This window comes from Phodopus roborovskii, unplaced genomic scaffold, assembly GCF_943737965.1.
Source record: "Phodopus roborovskii unplaced genomic scaffold, PHOROB, whole genome shotgun sequence".
Lineage (NCBI taxonomy): Eukaryota > Metazoa > Chordata > Mammalia > Rodentia > Cricetidae > Phodopus > Phodopus roborovskii.
The window spans coordinates 68,487,809-68,502,410 of NW_026126418.1; the positions used below are offsets into that span (position 1 = coordinate 68,487,809).

General features: G+C 49.9%; 1 protein-coding gene across 1 annotated transcript in view; it reads right to left on the bottom strand.

The window, feature by feature from the left end:
- Nucleotides 1-14,602, bottom strand: part of Vav2 (vav guanine nucleotide exchange factor 2) — a 163,879-nt gene that overhangs the window by 122,910 nt on the left and 26,367 nt on the right. The window contains exon 2 of the mRNA XM_051184960.1: nt 3,074-3,190. Within this exon, the coding sequence (XP_051040917.1) occupies nt 3,074-3,190 (117 nt within the window). The remainder of the gene's footprint in view (nt 1-3,073; nt 3,191-14,602) is intronic.

The following is a 14,602-nucleotide window of genomic DNA, read 5'->3' on the forward strand; positions in this document are numbered from 1 at the left end:
CTAACTCCAGCAGAACTTGGATGAGAGAAGGCCCCAAAGGTAGGTGCAGGAGACATCAGGTCAGCTCCATGTAGAGCCAGAGCCTTGGGACCACAGATGGCTGCAGGGGCAGAGCAGGCACCAAGCTTCATACTCTTCTGGACAGACCTTCAAAGCAGTGCCCCCTGCTATCTACAAAGAGGGCTTGGAGAATCTGCAAGGTTGCATCCTGATGATTATAGAACAGAGACACACCCACCCCACCCTGCTGGGTCCCAGAGCTCCCGAGCTTATCTACCAGGGTCTATTCTTCAAAGGTGCAAGTATTCTGTCTTTTACAAACAAAATAATTGAAAGCTGCAAAGGGAGACGTAGATGCCTCCCTGTGACAATCTGGGTTGGTCAGACAATGAGTGATAGCAGCACCAATTTCTATCTGAGGGGACATTACAATGGCCAGGCCTAATGGACATTTCCCACTCCCAATTCACACTCTACCCTCCTCTCTCTATTCCTCTACCTCTCACAGCCTCATGCATTAAGGTCTGGAACAATAATTCTCAATGTGTGGGTCTGGACCCTTTTGGGTCCAAACAATATTTTCATAGCAGTCACCTAAGACCATCAGAAAACACAAATATTTACATTACAATTCATAACAGCAGCAAAATTACAGTAATGAAGTAGCAACTAAAATACTTTTATGGTTGGGGGGGTCACCATAATACAAGGAACCTTATTAAGGGTTGCAGCATTAGGAAGGTTGAGAACAGCTGGTCTAGAGGCACTGAGTTAGGTATGCATTTACCCAGCAGTGGTGCAGGGGGCCCTGATCCACCCAGCCCACCCTCAGGACTGAAGCAGCAACAATAAAAAGTGGGCCAGTTGGCCATATGAGCTCCTACAGAACAAAGCATGAGGCTGGACTCCACCCCTCAGCTTGGCTACAGGGTCTGCATAGCAGGGTCACCTCCAGCCCTAGCACCCCACCCTATGACTCAAGGTCCAAGTCCACAATCCACTCCCATTCCCTATAAGCATATGCTGGGGCAATGCCGGGGAGACAAGACTAGAGGCCAAGATGAAAATCCCCTGGCAACGCCCCTCCACCCCCACATGCAGCAGGCACACCACACTCACTGCAGGGTCAGAGCTGTCTTGTCAAAACTGCTGACAATGGCAAGGGCAACCCTTCTTCATAAACAGCTTGACCACACAGTTGGCTGATCAGATGATGAGAGCTTAATCCAGATTTATGTGTCTTACATCATGCATTCCGCCATAGCAAATTAGAATCAAAATGAAATTATATGAAATTATACACAGAATACTCCAGGGCTGTGCTGCTGAAACAAACATGGGTTGGGTAAGATTTCCTCGTCTTTTTTCTCTATATGGTTATTCAGGTTATTCTGTGTGTGTGTGTGTGTGTGTGTGTGTGTGTGTGTGTGTGTGTGTATCTAGGCCATCAGCTCCTATTCAGAGTGCTATGGCAAATTCATCTCAACCATTTCTAGGGACAAGACCAATAGAGAGTCCCAAATAGGCCTATCAGACTGAGAAGCCATTCATAGGCCAGGGCACCAGCAAGGCATCATCCATATACCAAGCAAAAGAAAGCACAATTCTGTATATACATGATATTGCATCAAACTCCCCGTACCTGCCCTGAAGCCAAGACCTCCATCTATCACACAGAAGCCTTACTACACACTACCTGGCCTTGGCCTTTCTGGAACCTTAATACAAGCCTCTACGATCCCTTTATTCTTGCATCTTGCATGCTTGACAGACATACAAAAATCACAACCATGGAGCCAAATTCTGCTGGTAACTAGAGACCTGGTTTGTCCCCCTTGAGTCAGAGCTGCAATGGCCTCTATATGCTTTTATAACCAAAAGAAACCTCTAAAAGCTGGATGCTCAACAGGGCATTGGTAGCACACACCTTTAGTCCCAGCACTTGGGAGTCAGAGAGGCAAGTGGATCTCTGTGATTTGTGAGTTCGAGGCCAGCCTGGTCTACAGAGCAAGTTCTAGGACAGGCTCCAAAGCAATACAGAGAAATCATGTCTCAAAAAAAAAAAAAAAAAAAAAAAAAAAACCTGGATGCTCACAGAAACAGACTCTCAAAAGGAGAAGTCTAGTCCTGAGCACTAAACTGGCTCTGAACACCACAACACAGGGAAGCTCCTTGAAGAACAGATCTCAACATTTACACCTGGGGAGTTTGTTCTCCCATTCACATCCTGGACTTGTGGGCCGTTTCCTCAAACACCCAGTTCCTAAAGATGGTCCTCTGCTTCTGCCTCTTCCAACAGCAGGCAGAAGCAGCTGGCTTGGAGGCCAAGCCAGCTGTGGGAGGACGGGCAGGCTTGAGGAGACGAGCTAGATTACAGGTCTGCACTTAACTGTCAGTCCCCCAACTGAAAGACATGACAGTCATGATCCTACCTAGAAGGAGTGACAGAGGGCTGGAGGCATGACTCAGTTGTTAGGGCACTGAGCTAACATGTATGAGGCCCTGAGAACCCAAAAGTGGACCAGGAAGATCAGAAATTCAAGATCATCCTCAGCTACATATGAAGTATAAGGCTAACCTGAGCTACATCAGACTTTGTCTTACAGGAGGCAGAGGCATGCAAATCTCTGTGAGTTTGAGGCCAGCAAGCCTGGGCTGTTACACAGAGAAACCCTGTTTTGGGGAAAAACAAAAAAATAAAAACTGAGTTACCAATATGTTTGGTGGCACCTGACCCCCGATATTCCATACCCATGCTCAGCAGGAAGACAAAAATGAGTCACGGTCTTCATGGCCTTTGCATCTGCCTGGCCTTAGGTTCCTCTACCTCATGGGGAGAGGGGGAAGGGTGGGTGGCACAGCACACTCAGCTTTCATGGCATTCCCCCAGATTTAGATGTGGGTGGTTCCCCGGACTGAGAAGGAGGATCCACCCTCCTGCTCCACCCTGTCACACAAACCCAGTTTCAGCACCTTGCCATCCATGACACACCACAATGGACATGAGGTTGGCAGTCGGCCAGCCTGTGCTGCTCACAGGTCCCAGTGCAAATGTGTCAAGGAGCCCACTCACCTTCCCGAAGTCTCGGACATCAAAGAGGTCAAAGGGGTCAAACAGCTCACTGTTCCTTAGTCCAAATTTGTCATGGCAGACTTTGAGGAAGGTGCGAATATTCTTCAAACACAGGAACTAGAGAGACAGAGAGAGAGGCATCAGTAAGGGGACAGCATCTCAGAAAACATCAGTCACAGCAGCTTAAGGTCCTGCCTTGCGTGTCCACGCAGACAGAGGGAATAGGCAGCCTGGCAGCAGGAGAAATCCCTGTTCCAGGCTGGGGAGGTGGGCCGCAGCTCAGAACCACTGCAGCCTAAGTACTCCCAGAGTGAGGCAGCTGTCTTCTATTCATGTTGGTTGCAGGTGACAGATGATACCAGATCTAAGCCGGCTGACCCACACCCTGCCCTGGCGTAACCCTGTGCATCCCAATGCATACCCACAACTCCTTGCAACACACACCTATCATGTCACAGGAGCCAAAGCCAGTAACAGAACTGTGCCACTGACAACTAAGACCTTGGAAAGAAGCTATGCTGGACACAGCAGGAGACTGTAGGAACAAAAGGCTGCAACTCCCAAACCAAAGTCAGGGTCCTTCCTCTTTGGCAACGTCTCAACCACCAAGCTCCAGGCCAGTTCTGACCCTGACTTGTATGGGAGGGGTGACAAGACAGTCAACTTCTAGTTCTTGTGGAGTATCTGCTGTAAAGAAACTGACAGGAGGGACTGGAGAGATGGCTCAAGAATTGAGAGCATGTGCTGCTCTTGAAAAGGACTGGGTTCAGTTCCCAGCACCCAGATCAAGTTCACACAGCTGTGACTCTAGTTCCAGTGGGATCCAACTTCCTCTTCTGGCCTTTGTGGGAATTGTATGCACACACACACACACACACACACACACACACACAGAGCTATTACACTTTAAAATTAGGACATAGCCAGACAGTGGTGACCCATGCCTTTGATCCCAGCACTCAGGAGGCAGAAACAGGTGGATCTCTGTGAGTCTGAGGCCAGAGTGAGTTCCAGGACAGCCAGGAACTGCCTGTTAAAAAAAAAAAAAAAAAAAAAAAAAAAACCAACTTGGAAATAATTTTTAAAAATTTAAAGAAACCAAAAGGCAGAGGTGGGAGGCCCCAGCACATCCTTTGGAACACCGGGTTCATGGTTTAAACCTTGTCTGAGAGATGACAAACAGTGGCCCGAGCTCCTGAGGTACTTGCTAGGTAGAGATTGTCCTCTGATAGCATGCAGGGGGCAAACAGTATGCAGAAGCCATTCAGTATCTAACACAGCTGAACACAGTACTCAAGTGGCAAGAACCTAGCACCCACAGCCCAATACAATCTAGGACTAAAGGCAAATCAATATCCATCCCTACAGGACCAACTGCCAATCTTAAGTGAACTTCAAGAAACCTGTCCCTGGCTCATCAGCAGTTTAGACAAACAAACGGATTCTGATATAACAGGCCCAGGCCAAACAGAATACACCAGAGCTAACTAAGCTCAGAGGAAACAGAAGCCAAGCTGTGCTGAGAGCCCCTGTCCTATACCACCACCTCCCCTGAGAGACCCTCCCTTGTCCTGTGCCACCACTACCTCTGCCTTGGGTCACTACCCACCACCCTGGCTGAGATGTCACCATTCATAGATGACGCTGGCCTGATTCCTGTGTCACACAACTCTCTGTCTTTGCCTGTCTGTCTTGTCTGTCTCCCTGTATGTATGTGTGTCCGTCTGTCCGTCCGTCCGTCCATCTGCCTGTCCATCTCCATCTCACATCTCACTCTAAATGTTTTCTTCTAAACATCATTTGGGGTGAATTGTGCCACAGTATGCTTTATCCCTAAACACTGGAGCATACATTTCCTAGAACAATGACATCATCCTACATGTTCACAGCACAGTCAAGTCAAGAAATTAACAGATGCCGCCCAATCTGCACATTATACTACATAAAGTACGCAACATGGCCTTTATAGAAAACAAAAAGGGAAGGATGTAAGGAGGGAGGGGAAGGAAGAGGAGAAAAATGGCAGAGGGTCCAACCCAGGACCACACTGGATATTGCTGTCACATCATTTTCGTTTCCATTAACCTAGAACTGATTCTACAATGACAATGTCCTTCATAACAATGTCCTTTATATATTCTGTCCCATACAAGTCTATGCCACTAGACACATGTACCCAACAAATATTTAAAATGTTCAAATGAGTAGCTGAATTTCCCATTTTTATTTTAGTTCAGTTAAATCTAGAGGTCATGCACGGCTGAGAACCACTGGGCATGAAGAACTCCACTTCCGTCTCCTATAACCTGAAGGTGCTGAAGAGCACCCAGTCTAGAGGATTCCATTCCCACGACGTTCTCCGAGTCTAGACAAAAGGCATTTAGGGGAGGAAGGTTTGTGTGAGTGGTGGCAGTCTGGACAAGAGCCATTCTGGTGGTAGATAGAGACACACCACACACACACACACACACACACAGAGAGAGAGAGAGAGAGAGAGAGAGAGAGAGAGAGAGAGAGAGAGAGAGAGAGAGAGAGAGAGGTGCTTAAAGTACCAAGCTTGATGCTTGGAAATGGGGAAGGTAGACCCACTCTAGTAGTAGTCCCAGCACCTGGGAGGCTGAGGTGGGAAGATAACATACTCCAGGCTGGCCTAGGCTATACAGCAAGATCCTAACTCAAAACAAGGGGGGGGGGGACCAGTTACAATGACAAATGTTTATATATCACAATTAAAAGATTTAAAAAGGTATGGAGACAGTGTGACCCAAAGGCAGAGGCCACGTGATAATAGATGCAGGAAGAGATGGACTAGAATAGGGCTGCTGCAAGTCAGCAACCCAAGTATTACCAGCAGCCACCAAAGCCTGGAAGAGGGGCCTGGGGTACAGTCTCCCTCAGAAGCCCAAGAGAATATCATCACACTCAGACTCTGTCCCCAGCCTCTGGCCTCTGACAGCAAAGGGCCACATTTCTGCTACCATAAGCCACAAGTCAGCAGCAAGCGCAGTTAAGGCAACTGGAAGAAGCAACAATGCACACACACAGCTCAGCCTGGAAACTGGGGCAAGGGGAGGCACTATTCCCTACAGCCCCTGGCATTCCTCCTGTCTGAGCTTCCAGCCTGGCTCAACTATTTTTTGCCCTCATCTCCTCTCTAATTTCCACTAAACGTTTATTTTAATTCCTCCCTAGCCTCCCATTTTGGAGTTAATTACACAGGACCCAACCATAATCATGGCCAGCGAGGCCAGGCTTCCTTTCAGGGCTCAGCACAGGCCAGTACCCCTTGTCCAGTGGCCCCGTCTCAGCTTAGACCCACCCTATCACCGCCCCCACCAGTGGCCACTTGGGTAACCTAACCTTCAAGAGCCCCACCCCTGGAAAACAGCCACACAGGCAAGGGCTGTCTTCACAGACAAGGACAAAGATCTTGCACAGTAACATGAGGATCTCCACAAAGTGTGCACACCACCCTGCCTCCCTTCGTGCAAAGCTTACTGAGACCCATTCACTTATGTCCTTAATCACTGCCATTGTCCTATGAACCATCTTATCTAACACAAAAGAGAACTGACACAGTAAGCTAAGGACTTTGGAACACAAGCAGGCGGAATCATGGGCTATAAAGCAAGTCCACTATCTGCTTCAGATGAACCCTTGAGATGAAGGGGTTCTACAGGGCACAGGGTCACCTGCTGTCCATGCCTGCCAACAATATCCTTAACTCCCTCTCTCTTACTACAATTAGGGAAACTGAGGCCCAGGGTGGCAGGGGTGTGGGGAGGAATATCTGACTGGGAAAGACAGGACTATGCTGGCTGTAGGCCTCTTTCCCTTCCCATGGAGGCAGGACAGTGGGCAGCTGTTTATGCGGCTCAGATCCCGTCTTCCCCCACCCGCCAGTTGGAGCCATTCACTCCTACACCTGCAGAGACTGGGTCAGATTCTAGGCAGTCCTGAAGGTTGGAGGTGAGAGAAAGAGGGGGCTGAGGCTTCTGCAGCCTGTCTCCGTACAGGACACAGCCTGAGTGAGTAAAGATGAGTGAGGCCATGCGAATGACAGCATGGGGTAGACCTCCCCGTCCTTGGCCAGGCTGATGGGGTTGGCACTTGCAGCCACGGAACACCTGATGGCTGACCCATCCTGATTGCATCAGAGGTACACAGCATTTCTCATTGACCTGGCTCGTCCTTCGAGGCCTCACAGTGTCCCAAAGCAACAAGTTCAGATGAAGTCTGCTGAGTGCCCTTGTGAGTGGCAAGCAGCAGGCCTCTATGTTTGTTTAAAACACTCAGGCAGAGCACAGGCGCACCTCCTGTTGTCCTTGACCCTCCTTGGGCTCCACCTCTTGGGCAAACAATCCCAAGAAGTGGAACCTTGGTGGTGGATGACCCACAGTAGATTGTGCTGCAAACATGGATGCTCACCAGCTCCCAGCATATCTAATCAGGCTGAAATCATATTAGCACCAGGAAGGACAGTCTCCAACCCACACACCTCCCCAGGCTCAACGGGACAAGAGCCTGAGTGCTGCTCACTGTCATCTGTCGGGGGCTGGGGGGGGGGGGCGCATCTGTGAGCCACCAGGGGAGTTTTCAGGCCCAGCTCAAGTGGCCTCACCACAGACCCTTCTCTGTGGGGCTTTGAAACCAACCAGCCATGATAAAGCGGCCCTCTCCAGCCTGAAGGAGAGACCCATCAGGGGCAGCAGCCTAAAGACTGTGGACCCCACCACCTTTGCAGGGCTCTCACCGCATGCTGCCAGAGTGAGAAGGACAGGCCTGCCCTGCAGAGCACATTCTATGTGGATGTTCCATGCTCAGCACTGAGATGTGGACATAAAAACAGAACCAGACTGGGGGTGGGCGGTGTTCATCTGCCTGAGGCCACACAGCTAACTGAAGTCGTGTTTAGTTTCAACTGTCAAAAATCAACCTGGGGAGTGTCTAGATCAGTGGTTCTCAACCTGTGGGTCACAACCCCTTTGGGGTCAAACAGAGGTCACCTAAGGCCATCGGAAAACATTTACATTACAATTCATAACAGGAATAAAACTACGAAGTAGCAACAAAAATAATTTTACAGTTGGGGGTCACCATAGCATGAGGAACTATGTTAAAGGTTCACAGTGTCAGGAAGGTTGAGGACCACTGGGCTAGATCAAGCTAGCCTGCCGACATGTCTGTAAGAAAGTGTCTTGATTAAGTTAATTGTGGGTGTCACCACTCACTGGTCTGGATAAAGTAGGCTGGGAAGTAATACAAGCATTCATTTCTCTCTGTTCTTGACTGTAAAGTAGCAGTCCCTGCTGCCTTGACTTCCCAACATTGGAAACTGGAAGCCAGATAAACTCTTTCTCCCTAAACTGCTCTTGTTGAGGTATTCTATCACAGAGACAGAGAAGTAAATTAAAACACTGGCCCCAAACCTGGAGTATGTGGTCTGAACACATGTGGTCTGGGCACTGATCACTGGGGATGAAGGGCCACATCTCAGGTTTCTGCAATAACTTCATGATAGGATGCCACCATGCACCTGTAAGATCTGGATCTGGTGCATAGCCCATCCCTCTATCTCACATACCAAGCAGCTCCAGCAGTCTGTCATAGGCAGCCCAGGGCCAGGGCATGTAGCCACAGCAGCAGCATAGTCCTGTATCACTAAAGATGGGGGTTGCTCTGTGCTTCCCAGGAGGGTGGGTCTCTATGACATCTCTGCCAGTCAGCCAACCCGCCCTATGCAGCCATGAAAGGATAGCAGAGTGCCCAGGACTGCCCTTTGACTAACACAAACCTGACTCTGGGCTCTTGAGCCACACATCTCTACAGCAAGGGTCCAGCCCAGAGGTCCAGTCCTTTTCAGCTCTGACCTCTGGGAGTCTCCATGGCTGACTCTCATGAATGCCACAAAAGCCCCACTGTACAAAGTTTTCCAGAACTACAGGCACTGGACCAGAGCCCCACTGAGCTGCTCAGTGCAGTCCCAAGTTACTACAGTGATAAGAAAATCAAGGTTCCAAGCCCCCTCCTGGACTGTCCAAGCTCACTAGCCAGGATTGCACACAGCTGGCCGTACATCTGAGACATCTTGTTCTCCAAAGCCAGATTGTTGTTACTGTTAAGTTATCCCATGCAGGCTTCAGGACAGAAGAATAACATAAAGTTTTTTTTTTTAAAGAGACCATTCCTTCCAGGGAAATTATGTCCATAGCAGGTAACATAGAGGTACTAAGAGTACCCTGAACCCTTCTACTGACACAGACCCAGTACTGGCCAGTGAGATTATTTAAACTATTTTGCATAATAACCAACTAACAGGTGTATAACTTCCACAGTCTGAGACCTGGGGCCTTCATATGCTTTAATCCATCCTGACAAGGGGCCTTTATTTTCAGCCCCATTTGCAGATGCAAAAATTTAAGACATGTGAGAAAGGAGAGATGACTTGAGATCTGGACCTAGGCCTGTCCCTGCCTGGTGCTCCCTGGCCAGCTAAGCTCCAGGAATGCCAATTGGGGATGTAGGGGCCACGGACGACACAGGACTCCACAGTGCAAGACTTGGGCTTTCCTCATCACTCCCCCACACCTTCTCCTCATGCCTCCAGCTCCTCAACATACAGAGCTCTCAACACTCCCTTTTACTTCCTTGTCCCACCTTTCCCAAACCCCAGGATTCAGTCATATTCTGGCATAGACTGGTAAAAGGTATGCCTGGTGGTGATAGCCTGGCCTAACTGGTAGAGTGTGCCCAAAGCCTACTTCCACTTATTGGTCACTCAACCTCTTCATGCCTCAGTTTTCCAGTCTGTAAAATGAGCACAAATCTGCCCCTTCCACAGTACCATTTTGTTCAAGATAAGCAACAGCTGGTATAGGGGTATAGGCTACTTCCTGAGCAGGCACAAAAGGGCTCTGAAAGAAGATTGGGGTGTTGGAGAGATGGCCCAATGGTTAAGAACATTGACTGCTCTTCCAGAGGAACCAGGTTCAATTCCCAGTACCCACAACTGTCTCTAATTCCAGTTCCAGAGTATCCAACACCTATGGCAAAACACCAATGCGCAAACAATAAAGTTAAGTAAATTTTAAAAAGAAGAAGATTGGAGTGGACAAGGCCCACAACCTTATCAGGGCCTTGAGAGCTGTACCTAAGACTAATACTAGGCTGCACCAGGCATGGGTCAGGACCTTCCTTGCCACCCCTCATCCACCCTGGTAGAGTTAAGCCTGTTGCCTCTACCAAATCCTAATCAAGCCTCAACTCCTGTGAGTAGCCACTCAGGGAGTGGAGGGAAGACAACAACTAGCCAGAAACCCTGGGGGCAGAGTCAGGTTCTCTACTCACCAGTTCCCAATGTTTCTCTTTTGCACTCAAGGGTCTGACAGAGACCAGCCCCACACTGCACAGGCCCAGGAGGAACGTGAAGGGCACACCCAGGAAGGGCACAGTTCTGCCCACACACACACACACACACACACACACACACACACACACACACACACAGACACACACACACAGAATGGCACTCTTTCAAAGCCTCAAGGCCTCTGAGAGGTGGGACCACCATATGCAACTGTCCTGCTCTGTAGGAAGGCTCGGGGGAACACCCAGGGACCTTGGCAGTCTCTGCAGAATATTTCAGCAAGTGGAGCTAAGACAGCTCTGCTCTCAGTATCTTTGCTTCTTGCTGGTATGACACTGTACCTCCCCAGGGCCCTGCATCCTGCTCATCAGAGCTATGACTGGCAGCCAGGGATGACTTTGATCAATAAAAAATGGGAAAATGAATTAATGTCTTGCTTTATTTATGCCATGCTCATTCCAAAACCATTTAAAACAGCATCATTACTATTTAATAGGTCTAGTTTGCTGGAATGGATCAAATTTGGGGCTCTTTGGAGTAGATAAATAGGTGATCTTGGGTAACAAGCTGGCCAGACAGTCCCCAGAGCACGATCCCTCTAAGGCCCAAATACCCTGGATAATGCCCAGTCCATTGCAGGGGCTCAGGAGCTGATAAACAAATGATTAGATATCCACAAAACACCCACCCATGTCTTCCAGCTACAGGCACAACAGCCTTGCATCTTCCCAGCTAGAGTAGACTCTAGCTACCCTAGTATCAGACATGTACGTACACACACACACACACACACACACACACACACACACACACACACCAACCTCTGCACTGGCTAGCTGACCACAGATGAGAAACTGAGGCACACAAGGCTGGGACTGACTGCAACAGGACTGTCCAACACCATCCGACAGTCACCAACAGCACCTTGAGGCTTCCCAAGCTGCCCCCAGGACCACTGTGGCACCAGCAGGCCCTGATGATGAGACAGTTGAGGCTGTGTGATGCCAGGTTCCCAGGGAACAGTTCCAGCCAGCCCATCCACTACTCCTGTTAGGGAACAGACTGAGAAGATGGGTAGGGGATGATCTGAGGAGCGTAGGGATTTGATTATGTCTGAATGGTTTAACATGAATACTTCCTGCACGCTCCCTCAGCTACACACACATCTTCCACATGAGGTGCCAACAGCTGGGGATGAGCCCAATGCCTCCAGGCAGGGCCCAGCCAACTTTCTCCTGTACAGAGCTGGAAGGCTGAGTGGCCAGTCCAGTAAACACTGGGGAGGCAATATTTTCTTTGTATCCCAGGTCTGCCAGGGTCAGGGCTTGCCCCCTAGTACCCTTATTAGTGTCTTCATGTCCTCTGTGGAGGGAGTCCACCTGTGGAGGGAGCACACCAGAGATGGCTGGGTTTCTCCAATAGGGCAGAAGAAAGGACCAGGCTATAATGTTCCTCCTTTACCATTTCCCAGGGCTCCCACACTGCAGTGTCATTCACAATCAGTGCTTAAATGCCAGGTGGCATTTTTACCTTCTCCAACAACAAACAGCACCAGATGATCACCAGGCTGGGCCAGGCATTGCGCCAAACCTATCATACCACTGTTGAGTTCCTTCCCTCTAATGTGCCCTTGACCTAATGATGTAGAAATGACTCAGGGATCAACTCTCTTCCCAGCTGGGAGGTGGGGCAAGCCAGGATGTGCTCTACCCCCCCCCCAGAAGGGCACCAGAACCACTGGCTACACTGTGGGGGTGAACACTCATATGTCTCACAGGAACACAAGGCTCCCTACAGAGGCTAAGCCTGCAGGCCCTCCCTCTCACCCAGGAAGTTAATAATCCAGATGACACAGAGTGAAAACCAAAATGTGGTTCAAAAGAAGGGAACTCTTCAAGCTAACCCTGTGCAAGGAATGCTTCTCCTTCCCCAAAGTGCCTGGGCCCTGACCACCCTCCTGGGGCCTCCTTACCACTCCCTTCCCCTCTCCCCTTTGAATCGGATCAGGCCTCACTAGACACCTTGGATGCTGCAGGCGTGACAACCTCGCTCTCTGGACAACCATGCTCTCTTCCTGACCTCTCCTCTTTCAATCAGTTCCCAGGGGAGACTGGGCCCTCTTCCCTCCATCTTTCCTGCCTCCATCTTCCAGGTAGGTGTGGGTAAGGGTGGGTGAAACAGGAAGGGACTTGGGGGGAAGGGAGCTCTGCAGACTGATGGGGTATGGAAGCCTTCATTGGAGCTTGCCTGGATTTTGCAGCACCCAGCAGGGTTTTAAGGCACACTTCTGGGCTTCAACTGGAAGGTGCTTCCAGAGAGGACTGAGAGACAAGAACCCCATACACACCTCAAATGTGGTCAGCACTATCCCATAGGCCAGGGCTCAGATGGAATGAAAGAGTCAAGGAGGAAGCTGCTGGCACAGGATGATCATTCTCCCTCTCTACTTCTCTCCCCAAACTAAACTGCTCAATACAACACTCTTCTTTGCCATTATGGACTGAAACCTTGAGAGCAAACGATTCCTTCTCCCTTGAGCCATGTCTGGCATTATGTCACAGTGGGCAGAAAGCTAGCTAGCTAACCCTGGTAACTTGAATTTGACAAGCCTGTGATCCACACCAAGACCCCAAAACTCTGCTCCCATCACAGACACAGGCATCCCGATGACAAAGGCTCCTCCCCTCCGGAAACCTCCAAGCTGTCATCAGCAGGGATGACACCCAAAACTCAGAGTCTGTCATCGTGGCCATGAGGGTCCATCTGTGTCCAGAGCCCAGGCGGTGGGGAGCAGTTTCCAGAAGCTGTGGGATGGAGCTCTCTACAGAAGACACTCCCACTCAGCCAGGGATGAGGGAGGCTGAGAAAGACTAAGCTTGGCTAAGCCTTCAAAGCATCCACACCTAGGAACAGAGCCACTCAGGAAAGTACTCAGCTAGAAGTAGAGAAGAACAGGTGGGAGGCAGGCAGGAGACCCACCGACAGTTAACCAGCAGCCACTGCAACCCAACAGAGGGGGCAGAAAGATAATAATGTCTCTGCCCAGCCACCATCCCACCCTCTATGTGGCTAATGGCCTATTTAAGCCTCAGGGATAAGAGTGGCCTTCAATATCAAGACTTCAAGGTCAGGGTTTTCAAAGCAAAGGTTTTCTATAAAGCTAGCAGGAAATTGCTTTTCTAGTATCTTGTTGTATAACCATTTTTCTTAAGCCGGCTCAGAACTCTTGCCCGAGGGTTCAAATCCCACTCTCTGCTGCCCCGCTCTCCTAGGCAGGCAAGGCTCTGAGAGATTAGCCCAGATGCTGCCTCACCATGCCCTCACTAACTCTCCCCCTTCTTCTGCTGCAATGCAGCAGCCAGACCATAATGTGAGCCCACAAGCCGCCCGCGAAATTGCCCAGTCTCTGCCTCTTCATCTCCCCCACCTTTTCTCCCCTCTAGAAAGTGGCCTCCAAGGTCACTCTGGGAGAACAACTCTGTCCCAGGCACCCCTTCTCCTGTGTACAGTTGGACAATCCAACTCCAGAAAGGCCTGGGCAGAATATTCTCCGCTGTTCTTTCCCCATTGCACACTGACATCAAAGCCGAAAGCATCCCTTAATGGTTGGTACACGTCACATTAACACTCTCCCATGTGCACAAACGAGTCTTGCCATTACCCCGTCCTGCTGAGCTGAAAATGTGGTAGGAAAATCCTAACAGTCGTTTCAGGGAGCTCCCAAGCAGGAGAACAAAGTCAAACATTCTTAAGTGGAGACAAGAGCCAATAGCCCCTAGCTATGAGGTGGCAGGACTGGAGCTTGCCCCACTGCAAAAGGCTCAGGGCAGGCTTGCACGCGGCAAAATGTCAAAATTCTTGGATAAACTTTCCGTAGACAATCTCTGGGACTGAGGGGCAACAGCTGACCTTTGGGAATACTGGGGATAGGCTTTGAGTGACTTTACCTACAGTCCCTGCTGGGGATGCTGGATGCACCCTGGAAACTGTCCTCGGGTCCTCCATGGATACCTCCAAAGTCCCAATCACTGGGAAACAACCGCAGGGGGACCCCCTTGGGGCCCAGAGGTAATCAAGCAGTCTTACCTGCTCTAGAAGCCCACCACCAGTCTGGGACAGTCAGACTAGACCCCTTGTGCAGCCTGGACACAGACCTGAGACCT